The 24942-nt window shown below is 43.0% G+C and overlaps 3 protein-coding genes across 10 annotated transcripts; 2 read left to right on the forward strand and 1 right to left on the reverse strand.

Annotated features, from left to right (window-relative positions):
- Positions 1–4229: 4229 nt before the first annotated feature.
- Positions 4230–14981, forward strand: LOC118390417 (zinc finger protein 541-like). 6 transcript variants are annotated; one of them, XM_035780965.2, is made up of 16 exons: positions 4230–4834; positions 5597–5820; positions 5983–6196; positions 6790–7939; positions 8033–8079; positions 8813–8912; positions 9085–9216; positions 9313–9661; positions 9757–9811; positions 11548–11690; positions 12225–12328; positions 12427–12502; positions 12685–12773; positions 13439–13555; positions 13696–13816; positions 14043–14199. In XM_035780965.2, exons 2-16 carry the CDS (start codon positions 5646–5648, stop codon positions 14057–14059), a joined length of 2889 nt encoding a protein of 962 aa, XP_035636858.1. In that variant the 5' UTR covers positions 4230–4834; positions 5597–5645; the 3' UTR covers positions 14060–14199. The 6 variants fall into 6 exon arrangements, with proteins under 6 accessions (XP_035636858.1, XP_035636855.1, XP_035636856.1 ...); XM_035780962.2 differs by having other exon boundaries at positions 4234–4834; positions 13699–13850; positions 14043–14981; XM_035780963.2 differs by having other exon boundaries at positions 4234–4834; positions 13445–13555; positions 13696–13850; positions 14043–14981.
- A 13-nt stretch (positions 14982–14994) lies between these two features.
- On the reverse strand, positions 14995–19335 carry LOC118390418 (E3 SUMO-protein ligase ZBED1-like). 3 transcript variants are annotated; one of them, XM_035780967.2, is made up of 2 exons: positions 19103–19335; positions 14995–18113 (listed from the first exon to the last, which is right to left on the reverse strand). In XM_035780967.2, exon 2 carries the CDS (start codon positions 18091–18093, stop codon positions 15418–15420), a length of 2676 nt encoding a protein of 891 aa, XP_035636860.1. In that variant the 5' UTR covers positions 18094–18113; positions 19103–19335; the 3' UTR covers positions 14995–15417. The 3 variants fall into 3 exon arrangements, with proteins under 3 accessions (XP_035636860.1, XP_035636859.1, XP_035636861.1); XM_035780966.2 differs by having other exon boundaries at positions 19033–19335; XM_035780968.1 differs by lacking the exon at positions 19103–19335 and adding an exon at positions 18845–19023.
- A 156-nt stretch (positions 19336–19491) lies between these two features.
- Positions 19492–24020, forward strand: LOC118390420 (alpha-soluble NSF attachment protein-like). The gene is made up of 11 exons (XM_035780969.1): positions 19492–19686; positions 20029–20111; positions 20206–20322; positions 21634–21680; positions 21791–21868; positions 22008–22063; positions 22188–22272; positions 22361–22465; positions 22556–22624; positions 22798–22848; positions 22936–24020. Exons 1-11 carry the CDS (start codon positions 19592–19594, stop codon positions 23035–23037), a joined length of 888 nt encoding a protein of 295 aa, XP_035636862.1. The 5' UTR covers positions 19492–19591; the 3' UTR covers positions 23038–24020.
- The last annotated feature ends 922 nt before the right edge of the window (positions 24021–24942 follow it).

Here is a 24942-nt window from a genome sequence, read left to right on the forward strand (position 1 = left end):
GTAGCTTGTGAGGTATGGAAACACTTTGTTGCTTTTATGAATTTTGTCTTGCTGCTTTTTGTTCTATGTTGCTCTGTCTGTATGCTATGTCTTGCTTGTCCTATGTTGCTATGTTGCTATGTCTATGGTGCTATTGTCTATATTGTAATTGTTTTTAATAACCTGCCCAGGGACTGCGGTTGAAAATTAGCCGGCTGGCTAAAACCGGCACTTTTACTGAAACGTTGATTAATGTGCACTGTCCCTGTAAAAATAAACTAAACTAAACTAAACTTGGATCTGCTTCCTGTTTTCTTGGTGTAGTCCCAAACAGTGAGGCTGCAAACCTTTGTCACAACCAAGGAAGAGATGCGGTTGATGATATGGACCTCAATTCAACACCTATTCCACGTTGATTCAACCAGTGCATGCCCAGTGGGCGGGTAGGCATCAAGGTACTCTCCCCCGCAAATGTTCTCGCAATAATAGTGACTGACCTCCAATATGCACGCACAAAACTTCACGCCGCCTGCTTCTTTCAACCTATAGGGTTCTCGGCTTTGTGCATTGCGGACTTCAAAGCACAAAGTGGTCCGAAGCAGAACGATCATCACATTCATGGTTGCCTTGTGTGGACAGAAGGGGTACAGGTATCTCCTTAAGTGACCAGTGTGTACCATACATCAGCTGTTAGCAATCGACCCTGTCTGCTTTATCCAGTACCACATGCGACTTGTCTTCATAGCCATGCAGAGGCCCAAAGGCACGTGCAAGCCCACCAGAGAACTTCAGTTTAGGTGCATCAAACAGAAGGATGATGCTGTCGACACGTTCTGCAAACCAGCGCAGCACTGCTGGGAAATCATATCCTAAAATAAGAAAGAACAGCACAGTAATTTTATGAGTGCATTAAAACAATGGGGGGAAAGTATATAAGGTCAACATGTATAATCCCAGTGGACCTCAAATATTGTATTGGATTGAGTGTTGTTAGCAGCTCCACCCATAGATGAATATCTCCACATATATGAATCCATCGGTCCTCCGATCCCATACTGTAATTTAGTGTGATCATCCATTCTGCTTCAAATCAACATCAACAATCACATATGTGCAGTAGGCATGCACTATTGACACGTTTTTCCCCATATCAAACAGTTGATTTGAAAATAAGGTCTTGACGATGACGGAGGTGAGCACGCACATCGTTGAGGCAGCCACGGTGTTTCGGTCGATGATCGTGGTTGGGTTCACTTATTTGTTTGTTCATTTTTGGATCGCAACAACAACAAAAATCTGAGCTTCTGAATATTAGGGACACATTACCGGCCTGCTTTTGTCCTAAAATTATGTCATCATCAGAATATATACTACTTTCGGATTCGAAACCGAAGCAATGGGACTGTGCAAACAAAACCGACCAGCTACAACTTCTGACAAAAAAAGTACTTTTATTCACCCTGTGAATTTGTCTCAGTCATTCTGGCCGGAGTCTACATTGCGCTGAGCCCCTGTACACATACAGTGCAAGAGCTACTGGTTGATCAGACACAGATCACAGAGTTGGAAAGGAAGTACCCGGATTCTACTTTGAATATCATGAGGATTTTAACCACACCAGCGTGTGGTTAACCACACAGGAGCATCCCAGATACAAAGAATTTGTGAAATGTTCAACGAGACAAGAAACAATTCCGGACCCTGTTTACAGCACTATTAAATGGGCAGTACTGGACTGCTAACTCTATGTCCAAAAGGCTCCTTAACAGCTTCTTCCTCCAAGCTATAAGACTGCTGAACAATTCATTAAATGGCCAGTATTTGCATTGACCCCCCTTTTATTCTGCTGCTACTCGCTGTTTGTCTATGCATAGTCATTTTACCTCTACCTACATGTACAAATGACCTCAAAGACCTCTAATAACCTGTACCCCCGGACATTGATTTGGTACCGGTACCCGCTGTATATAGCCTTGTTGTTATTTTATTGTGTTACTTTTTTAAACCTTAGTTTATTTAGTAAATATTTTCTTAAATCTATTTTCTTAAAACTGCATTGTTGGTTAAGGGCTTGTAACTAAACATTTCATGTTAAGGTACCTGTTGTATTCAGCGCATGTGACAAATACAATTTGATTTGATAGAGACCAAGAAAAAGCTCCTATCAGGAATTACGGCAGCCAAACAGCAGTACAAAGACAGGCTAGAGCAACAGTTATCCAGCAACAACTGTACGTCTGTCTGGAAAGGACTGAAACAAATGACCAACTACAAACCTACATGCCCTTCAATCACCAGGACAATGCCCCCCTCCACCTACCCCTGCTTGCCACTTCACCCTCACCCATCTACCCCACCCCTGCCATCCCACGAATCCCCCACTCCCCCTCTGTTCCCCCAGGCTGCCCCCACCCCTCGTCATCACAGAGCAGGAGGTCAACTCACTCTATAGGAAACAGAACAGCAGGAAGGCTGCGGCCCAGATAAGGTCTCTCCAGCCACACTTAAGCACTGCGCTGACCAGCTCTCCCCTGTTTTCACTGACATTTTCAACCATTCACTAGAGCAATGCACTGTTCCTGCCTGTTTCAAAATGTCCATCATTGTTCCAATCCCCCAAAAAACTAAATGTGTCCTGCCTGAACGACTAGAATTAGTCGTACACTGTTTTTTTAGGCCTTATCAATAACCTAGTGAATTTAATCTTGACTACGTTTGGCATGTCCAAACTGCAAGTTACAGTTGGCCTAGCCTCTATATCAGTGCAAATGCTATAGCCTATATTTAACAATGCATTTCCACATTGAAGCAATTAGAACAATTGTAACGGCCGTTGGCGGAAGAAGGTGAGGACCAAGGTGCAGCGTGGTACGTGTTCGTCATTTTATTAAATAGCACTGAACACTAAATACAAAGTAACACAAGGACCAACCAAAACAGCTCCGTCAGGTGCAAAACACACTAAACAGAAAATAACTACCCACAAAACCCATGTGGGCAAGAGCTACCTAAGTATGGTTCTCAATCAGAGACAATGACAGACAGCTGTCCCTGATTGAGAACCATACCCGGCCAAAAACAAAGAAATACAAAAACATAGGAAAAAGAACATAGAACGCCCACCCTAGTCACACCCTGGCCTAACCAAAATAGAGAATAAAAAGCCTCTCTATGGCCAGGGCGTGGCAACAATGTGGACTGCAAACATGTTCAACATATTTAGCAAATAAGAGGCAAGCTGTTTAATGAATTGGAGTTGATTACAACGCAATATATAAAATACAGAACTTGAAGCAACCAAACGTTTAGCTATGGGGCACATTCTGATTGGCAAGTGAGGGGCCAATCCTCGACACACCCACAACTCAACTGGTTTATTCACCAAAACCCAGCCCTTTCACGCCACCTCCAGCAACTGCACCTATAATTGCGGTGGTGAAAATAGATGAAATATTTCTGACACACCCCCGAACCTATAGCGCTACCGTCAGCGCTTAGATTTACCATTGTGTTATGTTTGTTAAAATAGAGTACTCTATCTCTTTTCTCATGTCCTCTCTTTTTCCATCCACTCCTTTATTTGCAATGTTGGCATGGTTTTTATTTCCTGTCCTTGCAGCTCATTTCAAACATTTATTTTTTCCGACAGCCAAAGTCTTCCCGGATGTCCTCTTACCTGTTCAGGAAGGTTTTTCCAAAAGAGTAGAAGTGGCCAAAGGGATTTTTGGGGTCTACTGACAGAGCACTGCCTGGGATCAGTCCTTCTACCTCCCTGTGCTGATGGCAGTGGTAAACCATATAAAGAATGACATTTGCATGGCAAATACCTGTGCCATAGGCCCATGAGCCCTTACAATAGATTTGAAAGTAGTCTTCACTGTCGAGTATTAACCCATCACCATCGGTTTGTTGTCAAAATCTGCATCCTCAAAGCTGGGAGAGTGAAAGTAATGGAAGCCATATTGTTTCTCTATGGGCAGCCTCTTGTAATATAGATACTTGAGCTCTTTTGTGACTATGTTGACATCCTCCAACGTTTCAGCAATTTTGTCTTTCATCCCCCCACTTGACATGATGGTGGAGTGTGTAGGCCTAGTCCGATAGAACAAATAACAGTCCTTGAAGTGTTGGTGAGTCTCTTATTCTGCAGTAAAAGTATGCAAAAAACTATTTTCACTTCCTCTAAAAAATAAAATAAAAAGCTGGAAATTGTGAGCAAAACAGTGGTCTCAGATCTTATGATGCCTGTGTTACATACTCAGAGGGTGTTGACCACAGCTGTTCAAGTGTAACTAACACACATAATGTCAGTTGGGATTAGTTGGAGGATTGCAATGTTTTACTAAACAGGGTAATAAGAAAGGGCTCAGACATAAGAATGTACAGCGTAGGATAAACATTGATATTGGCAGCCCTTATGCCAATCCAGAAGACAAATAGGAAGGCAAGTAGGCCTATGGATTTCACCAGCCAGTGAGACACTTTGTCTGGATGGGAATGGGATTCAATATATATATTAAAAGTAATCCATTCCATCCAGTGTAAGTAACATTGTAATATTGAATGAAAAATCAAATGAACCATCTGGTGAGGCTTGCTGTAGTGGCAGTGCTCTGTCAGTTGAAAAAAAAACGTATATTTGACCTGGCTGTGATACCTCACCAGTCATTGAACCTCACACCCACCCTGTCAGGCCTGGGTGAGACAGATCGGGGACAGACAGACAGACAGCTAACCGTCGGCATCCGTTTTCCCTCTCAATTCAGATATTGAAGTGTAGGGCCTACAGTTTTTTAGCAGTTAGCTCCACCTGCCATGGAGAATATCTGGATGACTTGAGTCGAATTGATAAGAGGTGAGTTCCTGTTAAAACTATTAACTAGCTCGTTAGCTGATAAGTCAAATATCTTTCTAATTGGTGATATATAGCTAGCTTTCTCATGAAACAGCACCACAAATAACGTTACTGCCTTTGACCACAACATCAACTTCTTCGCCTTGCTAGCTAACTGTTACTCTCTAGTAGCATGGGAAATTCTGAGGTGATTCTGTTTTAGTAGCTAGCTAGCTAAGTTTGCTTACTACCATCTGGATGAAGATCTTTCAGCCAACCAGATAGCCAACGGTATGTCAAAGCAGATTTAAAAGAAATAACGTTGAGCTAAAACAACACAATTTGTTTAGCGAGCTAGCTACTTGAGGCGAATCATTCACCAATTGGAGCTAACAGTTAACGTTAGTACTGTAACAAGCAAACACCTCTTTCTAGCGTTTAGCTAGCTAGCTCACTTATTGATTAACCAACCGATTTTTTTTCACCCAAACTGTTGACCCAAATCCAATGGCATGGTGACATTTGTTATAGATTTCACGTTCACGTTCGTTGACATCTCAACCAAATGTAAATCAAAACTAGACCATGACGTCTGTGCCCAGACTGCTCTCAACTCCACATGCTGTTGGGATTAATTACTGTTTGTCCTTTACCCTACAAATTAACACATGTCAAATAATTAACTCCGTTCAATGACTGGTACCTTGTATTTTGTTTTAGACAACATGACTGTGTAACGTTAACGGTACTGTCAATGAAGGAAGTAACTACATTTGGTTGCAGATATGGCAAAGCAGCAGACATACTGTATCAAGGCCTCTTAAGAGAGACAATGTTGGAGACTGAGGAATGCACCAAGGGGTGTTTTCCCCCCCATTCTACCAGTGAGCACTTCACTATTGATGATGTTGACGTCCTCAACGCCCCCAACCCACCACTTCCCTTCTCGCACCCATTTCACCCAGAGCCTTGGATGGGATGTGAGCCAAATAGAAACATGGAGATTGGTGAGCATTTGTTGTAGCAGAATATAGGCGAATAAATGTGTTGTCTGAGTGAGCAGTAATGAATTGAAGAATGATAATGCCATCCCTATTTGTGTTAGTTTTATGTTTGAGTATTAGCTAGGTGTGCTTAGCTATATGCCTTTTTCTGCTATATCACTTCAGATAACTCCTCTGGTCCTGTCATCGTGGGAGAGGGCACTCTGTTGGAGCCATTTTCATTGACAGTACCTGTCAGGTCTTCACCTTATGAGTGTACGCTCTGCCATAAGATGTTTGGAACAGCCAACACACTCAACAAACATTTACTGACCCACCAACAGGAAAGACCGCATGTTTGCCCCATCTGCCAACGAGCATTTAAACGTCATGATCACCTGTGAGTCATATCCCCCCGCTCTAGAAGCAATAATTATGTATTAACAATTACACTGAGTGTACAAAACATTAGGAACACATTTTTCTCTCAGAACAGACCCAATTTGTCAGGGCATGGACTCTACAAGGTGTTGAAAGTGTTCCACAGGGATGCTGGCCCATGTTGACTCCAATGCTTCCCACTGTTGTGTCAAGTTGACTTGATGTCCTTTGGGTGGTTGACCATTCTTCATACACATGAGAAACTCTTGAGCGTGAAAAACCCAGCAGCATTACAGTTCTTGACACTACTACCAAACCCCGTTCAAAGGCAGTTAAATGTTCAGACTTGTCCATTCACCCTCTGAATGGCACACATACACAATCCATGTATCAATTGTCTCAAAGCTTTAAAATGATTCTGTAACCTGTCTCCCCTTCATCTACACTAATTGGATGTAACATGTGACATCAATAAGGGATCATAGCTTTCACCTGGTCAGTCTATGTCATGGTAAGAGCAGGTGTTCCTAATGTTTTATACACTCGTATGTTTTTTGATACAGTCATTTGACATTTCAATGCCCTGATGAAAATGATAACATCTCTCTGCAGCAATGGCCATATGTTGACCCATCAGAAACGAAAGCAGTTCCGATGTGCTGAACCTGGGTGCCAGAAGAGCTACTGTGATTCTCACTCCCTGAAGCGCCACTATATCTCTCAGCATGGTCTCCCGCCCATGTCCCAAAGCCCCCCGAACCCAAGCCACCCAGCCCACTCTGCTACTACCCAGTGGGAGCATGTGGATAGTGCTGCATATTTGGGAGGTTCGACAGCTCACTGTAATTACCGTCCCATGTTTCTGACCCAACCCAAACCGACATCAGACACTCAACAGAAGGTCGCTGATTACTCTGGCTTTTTCAGCTTCAACAGTTACAAGGGGTTTGCTCCTCCAAGTGGCTTACAACTGAACAACTACTCAGAGCAGAACATCTCTCAGTCAAGGCCTATCTTAGTCCTGGACACCTGGATGCAGCAGTCTGACAAAGGTCCTTGTAGTGAGTGCCCAGGTGAATTAAATCCACCCCAGTGGGCCCCTGAGCCTAGTAACATTACTGCTACTTTACCATCACTACTTCCTGGAGTGGATGGCCCAAGTCCTCATGGCTGGGAGAGTGTAGTTGACTTCCCTGTATCTGACCTCCAAGTTCTTGAAGAAATGTTGTCCTGTCATCCCTGTAGTGAGGCTGGTAACCGAGAGTGTTTAGTGAAGCCAGCGTCCCCGGAGAAGAGCTACTCTCCATCTAAGCAGGAGCAGTCGATTTATGGCCAGATGAACTCGGATGGGAAACCCCAAGTTAACACTCAGCTGCACTCTTTTGAACCAACAGCAAGCTCAGATTCCAGTGTAACATCTATGTCGTTTCCCAACACTGTTTTCATCCACTCAAGCTCAAGTCTTCCAAACAAGCCCAACCCAGTCCCACCTGTCCTGCCGTCACCAGCCATCGTCCTACCCTGCCTCTACAGTGTGCAGAAGTCAGAGACTTGTAATACAAAGAGCGACAGTAAGAGAAAGAGAGAGAGGAGGAAGAAGGGGAGGACTGTAGAGCTTCCTGCTCCACCTCTCCCCACACCTCGCCCCACCTCTCTCCTGGCTCCCCGACGTCCCCGCCCTCGGCCACACTACCTTGTCTCCCCAAGCCAGGTGGCTATGGCCTCTTTTAGCTCAGACAGCAACCCTCGGCAGACCTTCCAGGTATGTGCACTACTAGCAGTGCTCAACAATTGAACACTTGCCAGTTTGTTTATCAATACTGTATTTATAATATTTCTATATTCCCCCGTACAGGGAAGAAATGTCAGTGTGCCAGGAGAGGGACAACAGTGTAGTGACGGGTAATGATGAATAGAAATAAAAATGCACTGTTTCATGAGTATTTTCCATACGTACAAATAGCTGATTTCTCTCAAATTTTGTGCACAAATTTGTTTACATCCCTGTTAGTGAGCATCTCTCCTTTGTCAAGATAATCCATCCACCTGACAGGTGTGGCATATCAAGAAGCTGTGTAAAAAAAATATGATCGTTACACAGGTGCACCTTGTGCTGGGGACAATTAAAGGCCACTCTAAAATGTGCAGTTCTGTCACACAACACAATCCCACAGATGTCTTTAAGTTTTGAGGGAGCGTGCAGTTGGCATGCTGACTGCAGGAATGTTTCTCTTGCCAGAGAATTGAATGTTTCATTTCTCTACCATAAGCCGCCTCCAACGTCGTTTTAGAGAATTTGGCAGCACGTCCAACCAGCCTCACAACCGCAGACCATGTGTATGGCTTCGTGTGAGCGAGTGCCCCATGGTGGCAGTGGGGTTATGGTATGAGCAGGCATAAGCTACAGACAACAAACACAATTGCAATTTATCTAGATCCTCAGGCCCATTTTTTTTCTTTTCTTTTTCCTGTATCTGAATTTGCAGATGCATATCTGTATTCCCATCAATGTGAAATCCATAGATTAGGGCCTAATTAATTTATTTCAATTGATTGATTTCCTTATATGAACTGTAGTAACTATATTTTTGATCAGTAGAGATTGGCCTCTTAACTGCTGGCCTTCTTCCCATAGGATATTCCCTAGCTCTCACAAGACAGAACAGAGCTACAAGGCCAGGTCCTCAAGTAGACCATGTGCACCCTCTATTAAAATGGAACCTTACTCTCCAGAGGTAACAGACATATTATTATTTACATTATGATATTATTAAACATTAGTCATCTTTGGGCGCTATATTTATTACATGTCCAGATGTCAAGTAAGCACAAGTGTCTTTTTTTGTAAGTACAAACTTTTGTCATTACAGACTGTATGTCTATTTGTGCCTATGATGTTTCCTGTAGCCTGGAGAGAGAGCACCACAGACTCTGAGGTCTCCATCTAGAACAGAAGACATGCCTCTGTCTCCTTTGGTCATTCCTGTTTCAGTTCCAGTCTCTGCGAAGACTGATCCTGACACTCCTTCATCACTCAATGTAAGTATAGGAAAAAAGAGATCAGTACAACGGTCAGTGCCTTCTTAAATAATTACTTGTACACTGATAACCCCCCTGTGGTTGGTTGTGTGGCAGGCAGAGAACCCTCAGAATGGTTCAGGGAGGTCAAAGAGGAGCCGGCGTCTTGACTTCATGAAGACTCTGATCATTCCTCCCCCCATGCTCCCACAGCCGTCCCCACTGAGGCTCCTAGGCGAGGAGGGTGGGGGTGCTCCCTGGTGTCGTGCAGCAGGCGGCTACCCCAGTCAGCTACGCTCCCCCATGTACCTGGCAGACCACCTGCTCAACCCCAGCTTCCAGCCTCCTCCTTACACACCCCCACCCATGCTAAGCCCCCTACGCCCAGGGACCGGCCTGTACTTCAGCACAGTGCCTTGGCTTCACCCCGGCCCTCCTCTGCCCAGCAGCTACACCGCCTCTTTGGGTTTGTTTTTCGCGTTAGGAAGTATCTTCCCAGGTTCAGAGTTTTGCCACTGAAATACATGAAGAACTTTATATTTTATGGCTTCTGCTTTTCAGATGGAGCTGATGGAATCTCCTTGATGATGGACGACACAGTGGTCAACATAGAGCCGTACGTTTCTCTCTGAAGTGTGTTCAGCCAAAGCTTTAGTGTTACAATTCATGAGAGTCAGTCTGTCTATATACGGTGCATTTGGAAAGTATTCAGACCCCTTGACTTTTTCTACATTGTTACATTACAGCCTTATTCTAAAATTGATTAAATATTTTTTTTCCCCTCTCACTTAACAAAAATGTGATATTTCAAGTTTTTAAAATATTTTTTTATAAATTAGTTTAAAAAAATTACACAGTACCAAATAATGCCAAAGCAAAAATTGGTTTAATTTTTAAACCTAATTTATAAAAAATATTTTAAAAACTTGAAATATCACATTTACGTAAGTATTCAGACCCTTTACTCAGTACTTTGTTGAAGCACCTTTGGGAGCGATTACATTCTTGAGTCTTCTTGGGTATGACACTATAAACTTGGTACATCTGTATTTGGAGAGTTTCTCCCATTCCTCTCTGCAAATCCTCAAGCTTTATCAAGTTCGAAGGGGAGCGTTGCTGCACAGCTATTTTCAGATCTCCAGAGATGTTAGATCGGGTTCAAGTCTGGGCTCTGGCTGGGCCACTCAAGGACATTCAGAGACTTGTCTCGAACCCACTCCTGCGTTATCTTGGCTGTGTGCTTAGGGTTGTTGTCCTGTTGAAAGTTGAACCTTCACCCCAGTCTGAGGTCTTGAGTACTCTGGGGCAGGTTTTCATCAAGGATCTATCTGTACTTTTCTCCGTTCATCGTTGCCTCAATCCTGACTAGTCTCCCAGTCCCTGCCGCTGAAAAACATCCCCACCGCATGATGCTGCCACCACCATGCTTCATAGAGAGGAATTGTGCCAGGTTTCCTCCAGATGTAAATCTTTTCATTCAGGCCAAAGAGTTCAATCTCAGTTTCAACAGACCAAAGAATCTTGTTTCTCATGGTCTGAGAATCTTTCTGTGCCTTTTGGCAAACTCCAAGCGGGCTGTCATGTGCCTTTTACTGAGGAGTGGCTTCCGTCTGGCCACTCTACCATAAAGTCCTGATGGTGGAGTGCTGCAGAGATGGTTGTCCTTCTGGAAGGTTCTCCCTTCTCCACAGAGGAACTCTGGAGCTCTGTCAGAGTGACCATTGGGTTCTTGGTCACCTCCCAAGGCCCTTCTCCGATTGCTCAGTTTGGCCAGGTGGCCAGCTCTAGGTCTTGGTGGTTCCAAACTTCTTCCATTTAAGTATGATGGAGCCACTGTGTTCTTGGGGACCTTCAATGCTGCATAAATGTTTTGGTGCCCTTCCCCAGATCTGTGCCTCGACACAATCCTGTCTTGAAGCTCTATGGACAATTCCTTCGACCTCATGGCTTGGTTTTTGCTCTGACATGCACTGTCACCTGTGGGTCCTTTTTATATAGACAGGTGTGCCTTTCCAAATCATGTCCAATCAATTGAATTTACCACAGGTGGACTCCAAGTTGTAGAAACATCTCACGGATGATCAATGGAAACAGGGTGCACCTGAGCTCAATTTCGAGTCTCATAGCAAAGGGTCTGAATACTTATGTAAATACGTTGTTGTTTTGTTTTTGTAAATTTGCCAACATTTCTAAAAATCTGTTTTCGCTTCATCATTAGGGGGTGATGTGTGTAGATTCCTGAGGATTTGTACCTATTTGAGAATAAGGCTTTAACGTAACAAAATGCGGAAAAGGCCAAGTGGCCTGAATACTTTCCGAAGGCACTGTATAAGGAGCCTGTGTGATTTCCAGGAGAATCAACGTGGGCCAACGTTTCCAGGCTGAGATCCCACCCATTCGTAACCTGCTTCTAATGCTATATGATGAGCACCCTGCTCAGCTTGTCTGGGCTCCATGGGGAGACATATCCAGCAACGTGGAAACACAAAAAGGGGGTGTGTTTCTCTTTTTAACGATCACACACACACGGTTGTACTATATATTGGTATGAGCTACTGTATTGGTAGTACAATTGATACTAGGTTGAATATATGCAGGTTAGGATAACATAATAATTCCAGTTTGAAAATAGACAAATTCATGGGACCAGCACCGTTGCTGATTCTACAGGATTAGCATTGAAAACATGACTCGCGGTCGGGGAATCAAGTAATAAAGTTGTTGTAGATCATTTTTTAAACTTTGAAATTAATAGAATGACAGTAAAGCAGTTATGATATGTGTTTGCTGAGTAGTTAGCCAAAATGTACAATGTTTCTCACTTTGATGGCGAAATTTCTGTTCTGCTAAAACTCACTTCCAGCAATTTTAGCTCGCATTGCTGGTCCCATTGTTAAGAATTCTTCCGCATTCATGCAAGGAGTTATGGGATATTAGAATTCTCTTGTCCTAACTTGGGTATCTTCAACCTAGACCTGATGTCGACATGAAATGTGAGAGGTGACTTGTCGTCTTGACTGTTTTTCCAGTGACTAAACTGATAGACTTGTGCTGTTCCAGCGTGCTGCCAGGAGGGGGCACCAACACAGAGTTGGCCCTCCACTGTCTGCATGAGGTGCAGGGAGACATTCTGGTGAGCAGTACAACAGTATGGTACCTGAGCTCAGTTCAAATTGAAGACAATGTTGATTCTTGACAACTTATGGTATACGTCGTGTGTTGTGTCCCTAGGCTGCACTTGATTTACTGTTAGTCAGGGGAGACTTCCGTTCCTCAACACACCCTTTGTGTGACTATCACTACCCAGGTACCCAATTTGATACTCTGAAAAGTGGAATGAAGATAAATGAGTTATGAATATTGACGCACATTTCAAGACTATTCAATTATGTCCTTTGATGTTTACATGTTTAGTTCAAGCCATGCAGTACATGCTACTAATACTTTAACTTCTCGTCTTAAAACTGTCATAAAACCTATGGCTGACAGGTTCAGATGATTGGAGTCCTCAAGAGAAGAAACTATTTCGTAAAGCGCTGCTCACCCATGAGAAGGACTTCCAGCTTATTCACAGTGTGGTAAGAGAATCATAATATTGAAATGCCCAAATACACTGACTGTACAAAACAATAAGAACACCGTACTAATATTGAGTTGCAACCCCATTTTTGCCCTCAGAACAGTCTCAATTTGTCAGGGCCTGGACTCTACAAGGTGTCAAGCATTCCACAGGGATGCTGGCCAATGTTGACTCCAATGCTTCCCACAGTTGTGTCAAGTTGGCTGGATGTCCGTTGGGTGGTGGACCATTCTTGATACACACGGGAAACTGTTGAGCGTGAAAAACCCAGCAGCATTTTAGTTCTTGACACAAACCGGTGCGCCTGGCACCTACTACCATACCCCGTTAAAAGGCACTTAAATATTTTCTCTTGCCCGTTCACCCTCTGAATGGCACAGACACACAATTGATGTCTCAATTGTCTCGAGGCTTAAAAATGCTTTAACCTGTCTCCTCCCCTTCATCTACATTGATTTGAAGTGGATTTAACAGGAGACATCAATAAGGGATCGTAGCTTTCACCTGGATTCACCTGGTCAGTCTATGTCATGGAACGAGCAGGTGTTCATGTTTTGTACACTCAGTGTATACTTGTAATGTCGTGCTGCCATTGGACAGGGTATAGACAGAGAAGGAAGACTGAAGAAATGGCATTGACCTGACAGTTGTCTCACACTGAAGTTACAGACTAAGTCCGTGACGCAGTGTGTGGAGTACTACTATGCAATGAAGAAGCTCAAGAAGTTCAAGCAACGCAGTCGAGGATCAGACAAAAAGGAAGCAGTTGGTGAAGAGCTTGTGAGTTTAGTGTAGTATAGTATTGTGTATAGTATTGTATTGTAAAATATGTATTAAACCTCCTTTACAGTACAAACAGTTATGTCAAACATGTCAGCCAATATTTTCCAGTGAAATAATTTACACTTCCTGAATATCAGCAGATGGAGTCACCTGGCTGTTGTGAGGACAATCATGTGGGACGGAGAGTGCCCAGGAGGACACTTACTAAACCAGGGAACAGGACTAAAGGGGTACAGGAGGAGCAGACTACCACAGGAGGTGCTTTGGAGTACATCTGTCGAGAGTGTGGGCGGTCAGTTGAACTTCACTAAAACGATGCCAGGGACACATCACAATGATATCGCAAAACATTGCTGTCTTGTTGAGCATTCCCTCGGTTAATTAATCCAGGATGGCATATTGACCCCCCTACCCCTCTATTTCTGAGCACCTTTGATCGTTCTCACGTCATCATAGTGACATGTAAAATTCTGTCCCCCTTCAGGGTATTTGACAAGGTGAAGAGTCGTAGTGCTCATATGAAAACCCACCGGCAGCAGGAGAGGGAGTGGCTGACCAGGTATGTCTGGCCTATGGGCTGCCCTGCAGACAACCCTCATCAAGGAGATCCCGGCCAGGACTCTGCCAAGGTGCCTTTACTCTACTGTACGAGAGGAATCCTTTATAGTACATAGTGGTGAGCACAGGACTGTTTCAGTTACTGGCAAGTCAAGTATATGTCGAAATTCACTCACTATGAATTCATATTGGCAGGTATTTATTGAAAATCACTTTAAAATAATGTTTACCTAAAGAAAGCAACAACAATTGACGTTTTTTTCTCTCCAAAAAACACACCCTACTTTATTATAAGGTTTAGAACTTTATGTGATGTTGCATTCATGTTCCTTTGTCATTCTCTGTTGTTGGACAACACGTTCTGTTATTGTTGGTTCACATTGTCCTAAAGTTTCTAAACAGCATGCTCTTTTTAAGCAACCTGAAATCCTTGCTAAAATATCCTGTGGTTTTAATTACATTTGTATCAATATGAAAGCCAAAGTTTGCCTCGTATGCTCAATTGAATAATCCATTGTAAAATAATTCAGTTATTATATGAGTTATTACTCTTTGTAAACAACGACAAGACATTGACAATTGGTCATAAAAAAATGCATATGAATCAGGGTTAGATCCTGGGCAGCTGAGAACAGAGAATGTATTTACTGAACTGTGGCCCGCTCCTCACAAACAGTTTTGGCCTGAGTTTAACACTTCTGGATTGGATCTTGTGTTATGTTCTTTAAGTTAAAATTCTTGATGAACAATCCACTAGTTCAGAAAGAGTACGGGCTTTACCTGACAGGCATGTCCTCTATGTGAGAGTGTTGATGAAAGTTAAACTTGTTGTCTCACTCAGGTGTTGTTTTAAAATAAATGTGTTTGTCTGAACAATGTTGTTTTCAACCATTCCTTTAATTACAACAGTTTTTCTCATTTCTAAATCGACATCATGCTGCAATTACTGTACAAGCTTTTCATTTGAACCAGTGTTTTTACATTATGCAAACCAAGGATAACATGCATTTCTGTTGCCATTCAGCAAGAGTGACCGTACATCTACAACTTCTCACACATTTACACATAGGCTACATATTTTTGAAAGCACTTTACAATGATGTATGATGTAAATCACAACTCAAATGTAGATATGTTGGCCAGACACTATTTTACATGTAAATACAGACGCCACACAAGTGTGGCTTTGAGTCCAGTAGCTGCATTATTTGCGTGAGTTGAAGTCAGATACATATTGGGCATGAATGGAGGCCTATGCACAACATAGTTCTTTACTTTATAAAATAAGTAATGTAGACTGATCACAACTTCTCCCCTCCCACCCAAGCCTTACTCTCATAGGACACTAAAGACTGATACAGAGTCTGCTTGGCTCCATTCCTGTCACTGCCCCTCTCTTCATGCCCTGTAGACCCTCTCATCAGTTTCTCCACATAGTCACTGTTCTGGTGAAGGAATAGAATATGATCTAAATGCTGGGGCCCCAGAATGGCCCTGCGTTGAGCAACAGTAGTCTCTCTAGGAGCAAAGGCCCTGTCTGCAGGCACAGCAGTAGCAGGGATAGCCAGAAATGTGCGGGCAAGTCTGGCCACGGCAGGGAAGCGATGCTCCTTAGAGCGCCACCAGTGGAGAGGTGACAGGCTGCGTTTGCACAGCGGCTCTGCAATGTAGTTCTCCAGCTGTTGGTGGATCTCCGGCATTCGCTCAGTGGGATCCTCTCCAAGCAGTATGTCGTACATGCTTTTGGGCACATGACTCACTTGCCTATAAGCAGGGGGCTGCAGGTCTCCTTTTAACAGGCTAGACAGTCCTGCTACTCTCCTGGGACCATTTCCAGCACTGCAGCGTGAGCCTTCACCCAGTCCCTCTCCACTGACCTGTGACGGGGCAGTCTGGGACAGCCCCTTTAACTGTTGCTGCAGCACAATAATGTCCCCCTCTTCATTTGATTCACAGGACACAGGTGAATCCAGAGGAGCAATGGTTGACTGTGAGTGATCCAATCCCCGATTCCTCACTTCCTTTTCCCTTCCCTCTTCGCCATCCTCATCCTCGCCTCCTTTGTCACACTCTCTGCTCATTTCCTCCACCTCTATTTGTGCTTGAGCAGATAATAGTTCCTTGACCTTGTCGTGCAGCCTACTACGTGCATGTGGGCTGAGGAAGCGCAGCTCCTTAAACCTTGGGTCCAGGAATGAGGAGAGGACGGCAGGGCTGTCCAGTAAGGCTTCCTCTTCACCCAGTCTCCACTGTCGCTCCATCCCTGACCGCAACGTCTCCATTACTCCCCGAGCCACAGGGCAGCTGGTCTCTGCGATATGTTGCTCTAGGACACGAGATACACCATGCAGGCACGGCATAAGGGCGGAGATGGACAAATTGATGTCCTCGCTCAAGAAGGAGGCAGCGATGCGCACGGTCTTAAGTACTGGCACCAGTTCCTGGAGGAGGCGCCACTGGTGGTCCGCTAAATTTGGAGCAGCTTTCTGCTCCTCGAGAACGGAGCTCACCACCCACTTCAGCTCGAGCAGACTCTCACACATGTCGATAGCAGTTGCCCAGCGCCCTGGGTCATCCAGCACTAGACAAGCGCCTGCCTTATTCGCCGCTTCTGCCTTGTGGATCAGAGCGGCGGCAGCAGGTGCGTCATGCTGGAAATGTGAGATAATCCTGCGGGCCTCCGCAAGAGCCTGTCTGACAGGTTCCATCCATAGTCCGTCCTGGATGCAGAGTTTAAGGGCTTCCCCTGCACAGTGTAACGCTACCCAGCCTTCTGGGAGATCCTGAGGTGATTGGTGTGGTCCAGCAGTACGATTAACTTTTTCTTTCGGAACTCCCATATTCTCAGTCCCTCTGGCCTCTGAGATCCTGGGAGTGTCATGTACAACACAGAAAACAGAGCTCTGGGGAAGATGGAATTCAGAGAGAACTGCCTTCAGCGTGTCCCCAAATTGAATGAACCCTCTTTCACAAATCTTCTCCCTGATATCGGGCATGGGACAGGTCTGCAGCACACAACGGGCCAAGCGCCAGTCTTTGTCAACAAAATGTGCACTTACAGTGAAGAAGAGGCGACCGCCTGCTCCCACCGCACAACCTGCTACGGACTGCCAGTACTCAGTGCAAAGTGTTATGCAACGTGGAGCCAGGCCAGACTGAAGATACTGCTGCAGGTGCCGTTTCAGAACATCATAGTGATGCCAAAGAAGGCTGCCAAGCTGAGAGGGAGACGGCACTGGGTACTGTGGTTCTAAGTAGCTCAATAGAAGACGAAATCCCCTCTCCTCCACCACAGACAGTGGCTGCAAGTCCCTGTACACCATTTCCAATATTAGGTCAGTCAGAACTCCAGTACGCTTGCCATTGGATTCTTTGGTGGTGATACCACTACGGTTGGTATCACCAAAGTTGTTGTTCTCACTATATAGTAATCCAGCATTTGAGTTTGATGGTTCCACATTTTGGCTGGTGACAGGGATTGCATTGGCACCGCCTCCTACATCTAGGGGAGGAGCACATGTGATTCGGGCACGTTTGGCCATCCCTTGTTCAGGAGATAAGTCAGCATCCTGCTGCTCCTCTTTTACAACTATGTGCAAATCTGTCTGGAACATGCATGTGTTGGCTGTGGCAGATGTAGTAGAGATGTTGCAGGGGAATCCGGGCTGGGCCATTGGCTGGAGTGATGTAGCTGGAATCGGGGCCCCGGCCACTGCTGTGTTATCAAGTACAGGTGGCGCGTTGTCGCGTATATTATGTTTGCGGACGAGGTGCTCCCTCATAGTCGTAGTGCTGTTGTGAAAAGACAACTGCCTCTTGCATATATTACACTCAACATACATCTCATTAAGCTGGATGTAGTAATTCCAAACGGTTGACTTGCGCCTATCCAGAACCAGTCCTGTTGCTCCCCGTTCGCCCCTTCTCCTCAAATTTGGGGCCAGACTGCTGGACAGGGGGTACCCTCGGAAATCCATGTTAGAGTTGTCGGAAATCACTGGAATGGTATATAAAAAAAAACATTTTTGTTCAGTGTTCGGTTAAATTGTGTTTTGTTACATAGCTTCCAAATATTAAGATGTACAAATAATTGCCATATAACTCGATCAGTAGCCTACTACACAGTAATAACAACACCTCATTCAAACGGGCACAGCAAACATGCACCAATTGTAAGATGATGATACACCATCATTTTTTAATTTTATTTTTACCCCCCTTCTCTCCCCAATTTCGTGGTATCCAATTGTTAGTAATTACTATCTTGTCTCATCGCTACCACTCCCGTACGGGCACGGGAGAGACGAAGGTCGAAAGCCATGTGTCCTCCGAAACACAACCCAACCAAGCCGCACAGCTTCTTAACACAGCGCGCCTCCAACCCGGAAAACACCGTGCACCTGGCTACCTTGTTTAGCGCCCAATGCGCCCGGCCCGCCACAGGAGTCGCTGGGATATACCATCATTTTAAGCATGCATTGAGATTTTCCTTTCTATATATATCAAAACAGAATAACGAACAGAATAATGTTCTCCTGACTGAAATATTTTCACCGCCAAGGAGTTTGAGGTTCCTAAACTCCTGGGCTGTCTCAATTCAGACTAGGGACCGTTGATCACCTGAGATAAACAATTATGTCCAACCAGCCACTAATTATCTAGAGTCCAGAATAATTTGAATATGAAAAATAAAGCATTCACACAAATATAAGAACCCCACGTGAATACCTTCATAAAATTACGGCGACCGTTGTTTATCTATCACCAGCTGGAGACATTTGACCCGTAAAATATGAAATACTTTGGGATATAGTCAAACGTTCATGCGCTCCAGATAAGCTCTTAAAAACGAGAAACCGTCAAATAACCAAATACAATTTTGCCCAAATGAACGCATATATGATATCCTAAAATACCTGTGTTTTTTTCCCCGCAAATGGTATTGCAAGCGTATATTGCTGTGATGGTAGGAAAAGCTTTGCTCACAATGAGAACAGTAGACTGTGCTTTTTTTAGCATCCAATTTAAAGCCAAAACGTCTATGTAAACTTCAACTGAGTGGGTTGATAGTCATCCATTGTTTGTAGTAATATTTCGGTGATAGGCGCAATGACACAAATGTATCCAGAAATATTCTTCCTACAACAACGTATCACAGCAGGAGCGTATTCATTATGGAAACGGTTTACGAAACAAATGGTACGAAATGGGAGTTGTCCAATAGAAACTGTCGTTTGTGGTTTCCGTTTGTGGTAAACGGAAGCAATTTGCAACAAACGAAACACCCAGTGTTGCCTACCATCACGTGTTTTTATGACAAATCACCTGTTTGTACTTCCGGCTTCAGTGTGACGTGACGGTATAATAACAACGGATGTGACGCGTGGCTAAATGTACATACAGAGCTTACTGTGGTCTGCATTTAGTACCACGTACAATTTCCAGAGCTAACGAAGAATAAATTGTTTTAAAAATATGGATAATTCTGGGAAAGAGAAGGAGGCTTTGGCTCTCATCGCTGAGGCTGATAAAAAGATGAAAACCTCACGAGGATTTGGTGCTTTGTTCGGGTATGTGCCAAATAAGTTCAGCTATCCTAGTTAGCTTATTTGATTTGTATTAGCTAGCTACGACTAATTCAGATCACCATCCCATATGTATTTTAACATCAAAGTATGGACCTACGGAAGTACTCACCTAAGAATAATTATATATACGGTGACAACGTTGATTAGCTATCTATGCTACACCAAATTGTGAGCCACAGGGAGTATTCAGTCAGATATTCCCTTCTCATCTAGCCTGGCTATATAAAATGTGTTTCTTGTTCGTTCATTGCCATGCCAAACATGTTTAGTATTGATATGTAGTATTCGTAAGGTCTAAACAGCATTATCTGTGTATTTCAACAGAGGTTCATCCCGGAAATATGAGGAAGCGTGTGACATGTATGTGAGGGCAGCAAACATGTTCAAAATGGCCAAAAATTGGAGTGGTAAGATTTGGTTCGAGTTTTATAATGGACATTTAGAACGAGAGGGATTATGTTGGATGTAACCAACCTAATATTGGTTCACATTTTGTTCCAGCTGCTGGTAACGCATTCTCCCAAGCAGCACACCTCCATCTGCAGATGGACAACAAACTTGATGGAGCCATCAACTTACTTAATGCAGGCAATGCTTTCAAAAAAGCAGACCCACAAGGTACATCCCATTTTACTAAAGTGATTACAATTGCATTATCAAAATTATAGTTGGGTTTATGGAACAGACATTACATATAAATTGTATTATATCCTCAATTGTTGAATAATTTGTGCCACTGTGTATGCCCTATTACAGTGGTCACCAACCTTTTGGTCAATATCACTTTCTGAGTCAAAATGCATGCTGCAATCTACCACTCTGATTTTTAATTAACATGAGTTTAAAAAATGTAAGCCTATATGCAACAATAACCAATTAAAAACAGTACTGTAGCAATGAGGTTTGCAGTAAGCCCAATACATTATCACCACATACTGGCTTTGCTTTAATTTACCTGCCAATGCATTGTTGTTTGTGACATTTAAAACAATTATATTTCAATATTTGAGGTATGCTATATGATCACACCAGTAATAGATATATTGTTGTATTACATGTGAGGCACAGCTGAGTGAGCATACATTTAAATACTTTTACTGGGCTGATGGTGTCTGCATCTGATGGTCAGTCTCAGTGGAGGGAGAGAGCAGTAGACTGAGGGTCCGTCTCTCAACATCCCTCCGCTCTCCCTTTCCTCCACTGACCAAAAAGGGACAGTCTTCCAGCTGATGCCGAAACTCTGCCCTATGCACAAATACATGTTACTCATATGAACAGAGAAAGTGAAATATTCCTTGAATTTAAAAAACACCCAAGTCGCTAATAATAACAACACAAGCCTATAGATACACTTTCCTACTCATTCATTACTGCTGCAGTGCCTGTTGTAATGCTGAGTGGAAATAGAAAGAATGTGCATTTTATGGCATATAAAAGTGTTGACAGTGCTGAGTGAGAACTTAAACATTAACTCAAATAATAAAAACAGCAGCTCTTGTCTCTCTAGTCATGGTTTTAAACGTTTTGAAATCTCAGTATAAATTTTGTGATAGATTTCTTTTGCCTGCTACGTTACTGCAGACTCAGTCATCTGAGCAATCTGATTGGCCATGGGTGGCATAGTGCACTTGATTTCCTCTCCATGCCCACCGGGAAGGCAGAGTTTGTACCTTCAGATACATGAAATGGCAAGTTTGCTTACCTGGCGCGCAGGGCAGCTGAATTGGCTGCACCTACCACCAACAGCCCAAGACTAATAAAAAAAAAATAGGAACACAAGGCTTTATCGTTGGGTTTTCTACTGCAATGTTTGGCGATCGACCGGTTGGTGACCACTGCCCTATTAGAATCCTACACTGAAGATCCAAGGTAAACAGTGATTCCTGTTTGACTTCGATTCTATTTGAATGTACTTTTTTTTATCTCCAGAGGCCATCAACTGCCTGAACCAAGCCATTGAAATTTACACAGACATGGTGAGAAGCTAGGAGTATTTCTGCATTTACTACACAGTAAAATTGTGCCTAGTGTTCAGGAGCACTAGCTGTATGGTGTTGATTATAATTTCACCTCTTCTGGTCTGCAGGGCCGTTTCACCATTGCAGCCAAACACCACATATCTATTGCTGAGATCTACGAGAGTGAGCTGTTAGACGTCGATAAGGTCAGTTACCAGAGCCTTATAGAGTGTTGTATCCTGTAATGTACTTAAAACATTTTTTTTTTTTTTTTAGATCTTTCACATATTTCAGCCTTTATTAATAAGAGGCCATGACTAGTACATGTGCATCTTTAATCCACAGGCCATTGCTCACTATGAACAGGCAGCAGATTACTACAAAGGGGAGGAGTCAAACAGGTGTTTCAATGTTTTGGCATAATCTCTTATGGTTTTATTGGTCTATTCCATCCCACTTTTGATACATTTCTTTTAGTGTTGTGTGTCTTTTGAACTGATTATTTTCCTGCCAATCTAATTGTAGTGCTGCAAATAAGTGCCTTTTGAAAGTAGCCACCTATGCTGCCCAACTGGAACAGTACCAAAAAGCCATTGAAATTTATGAACAGGTGTGTATTTAACCATGCATGTGTATTAACTGCTATAGTGGGCTTTCCCAATTACCTTTTTTACGAGTTTGTTTCGTGTGATGCTTAGATCGGAACATATGCAATGGACAGCGTCCTGTTGAAGTATGGCGCTAAAGACCACTTCTTCAAAGCAGCTCTTTGTCACTTCTGTGTGGACATGCTTAATGCAAGGGTGAGTCTTTATTTTCCTCATACCTACACATCAACACTTTGCCTCTGTGTAGTAGTTTTGACTTTGCTCTGATCTGTTGTCTCCCGTCAGCTGTCTGTACAGAGATATGAGGAAATGTTCCCAGCCTTCTCAGACGCTAGAGAATGCAAACTGGTTAAGGTAGTTCTATTATCAAATCATGGGTCACTATGTTTGTGTTTTGTATTTCTGCTTTATTTTCTCTTTTAATGGCTTTAAATCTGAGTGGATATAAAAGCAAACATGACACATTTAATGAGGGATACGTATTGTGACGGTATACAATGAAATGTCTTCTGCTGTAATTTTAACAGAAACTTCTGGATGCATATGAGGAACATGATGTGGATGCATTCACTGATGCGGTAGGTTTTTCTCGTGCCATTCCATGATGACAGAATTTCATCTTTAAATTATGTTTGTCTATTAAACCAGTTCTCCTTCTCTAACAGGTGAAAGACTTTGACTCCATCTCAAGATTGGATCAGTGGAACACCACTATGTTACTTCGGATCAAGAAACAAATACAGGATGATGAGAGCGACCTTCGCTAATCCTTCCCCCTGCCAATCCATCAGAACACACCTGGAAGTTTACCGCTATATATATATATATATTTTTTTCCCATGTCACATTCCTGAATAACTTTCCATTTTTCTCTCTGGCTGGTCTCATCCTTTAATCACAGGCATTGAACCCTTTAAATGAGTGTTTCCTGTCTATCTATTAATCTCTGTGTTGTCAAGCAATTAGGGTCCTGGCCCAGACCCCAAAGATAAACTACTGGCAAAATCCTGTGTAGAATAGCACCAGGTAGATAATGAAGTGTAGCTATTAGCTATCCCATCCAAATAAGATGGATAATTACCTGAGACTAAACATTGTCGTGGTTTATTTCTTGTCATGTGTTGTTTTCTGTCACAGTAGCTCCACGTCACTCTTAAAGTGCTCATACTTTTAGGTAATGTACGTCCTGGACATTTCCAGAGGCAACATTATATAGTACTGGAACAAACTGTCATGAACTGGTTTGTTAAGCAGTGTTTCAGTTGTAAAATGTCAAGGCTTCTAATTTACTTATTTGAAGTATGTTGGGCATTGCTCAATGCTGCTCTTGTTTTAGACAATAGGAAAGTCATCAGCCAAATAAGTTTTTGTTGGACATCTTATATTGGGTTTAGACTTTGGAAGAGGTGGTAAACATTTTTCAACTCTGTAGAAGAGTATACATTATTTCAGAGGAGTCTGCTTGCAGCCATTGCCTTTTTAATTATTTATTGATCTCTTAAATGTTAACATGTTGAATGAATTATTCAATAGATACTACTTCTATGTTGTCATTCCAAAGGAAATCGCTTTAAATTCCCACACAGGGAGTTTGATTTATCTCAGTGCTATGGGTAGAACTAAGATGATTCCTAGCAGCCTGCCCATGTACATAAAGGTGGTGGCTTATTACAATCTTGCACATAACCATTTTTATTTATTTCCCATCTTGACTAATCTTTGATTAAACATTTAGTTTTAAATGATAAAATGATCTTGTGGCTTGATTTAATAAGAGGTAACGCAAAGTATACAGTTGATGTCGGAAGTTTACATACGCTTAGGTTGGAGTCATCAAAACTCGTTTATCAACCACTCCACAAATTTCTTGTTAACAAACTATAGTTTTGGTAAGTTGGTTAGGACATCTACTTTGTGCATGACACAAGTATGAAACAATTGTTTACAGATTATTTCACTTATAATTCACTGTCAATTCCAGTGGGTCATACGTTTACATACACTAAGTTGACTGAGCCTTAAAACAGCTTGGAAAATTCCAGAAAGTGATGTCATAGCTTTAGGAAGCTTCTGATGGGCTAATTGACATAATTTGAGTCAATTGGAGGTGTACCTGTGGATGCATTTTAAGGCTGACCTTCAAAACTCAGTGCATCTTTTCTTGACATTGTGGGAAAATCAAAAGAAATCAGCCAAGACCTGAGAAAAAAATTGTAGACCTCCACAAGTCTGGTTCATCCTTAGGAGAAATCTCCAAACACCTGAAGGTACAACGATCATCTGTACAAACAATAGTATGCAAGTATAAACACCATGGGACCACACAGCCGTTATACTGCTCAGGAAGGAGACCCGTTCTGTCTCCTAGAGATGAACGTACTTTGGTGCGAAAGGTGCAAATCAATCCCAAAACAACATCAAAGGACCTTGTGAAGATCCTGGAGGAAACAGGTACAAAAGTATCTATGTCCACAGTAAAACGAGTCCTATATCGACATAACCTGAAAGGCCGCTCAGCAAAGAAGATGCCACTGCTCCAAAACCGCCATAAAAAAAGCCAGACTACTGTTTGCAACTGCACATGGGGGACAAAGATCATACTTTTGGAGAAATGTCCTCTGGTCTGATGAAACAAAAATAGAACTGTTTGGCCATAATGACCATCGTTACGT

This window comes from Oncorhynchus keta, chromosome 11 (genome assembly GCF_023373465.1).
Source record: "Oncorhynchus keta strain PuntledgeMale-10-30-2019 chromosome 11, Oket_V2, whole genome shotgun sequence".
Classification (NCBI taxonomy): domain Eukaryota; kingdom Metazoa; phylum Chordata; class Actinopteri; order Salmoniformes; family Salmonidae; genus Oncorhynchus; species Oncorhynchus keta.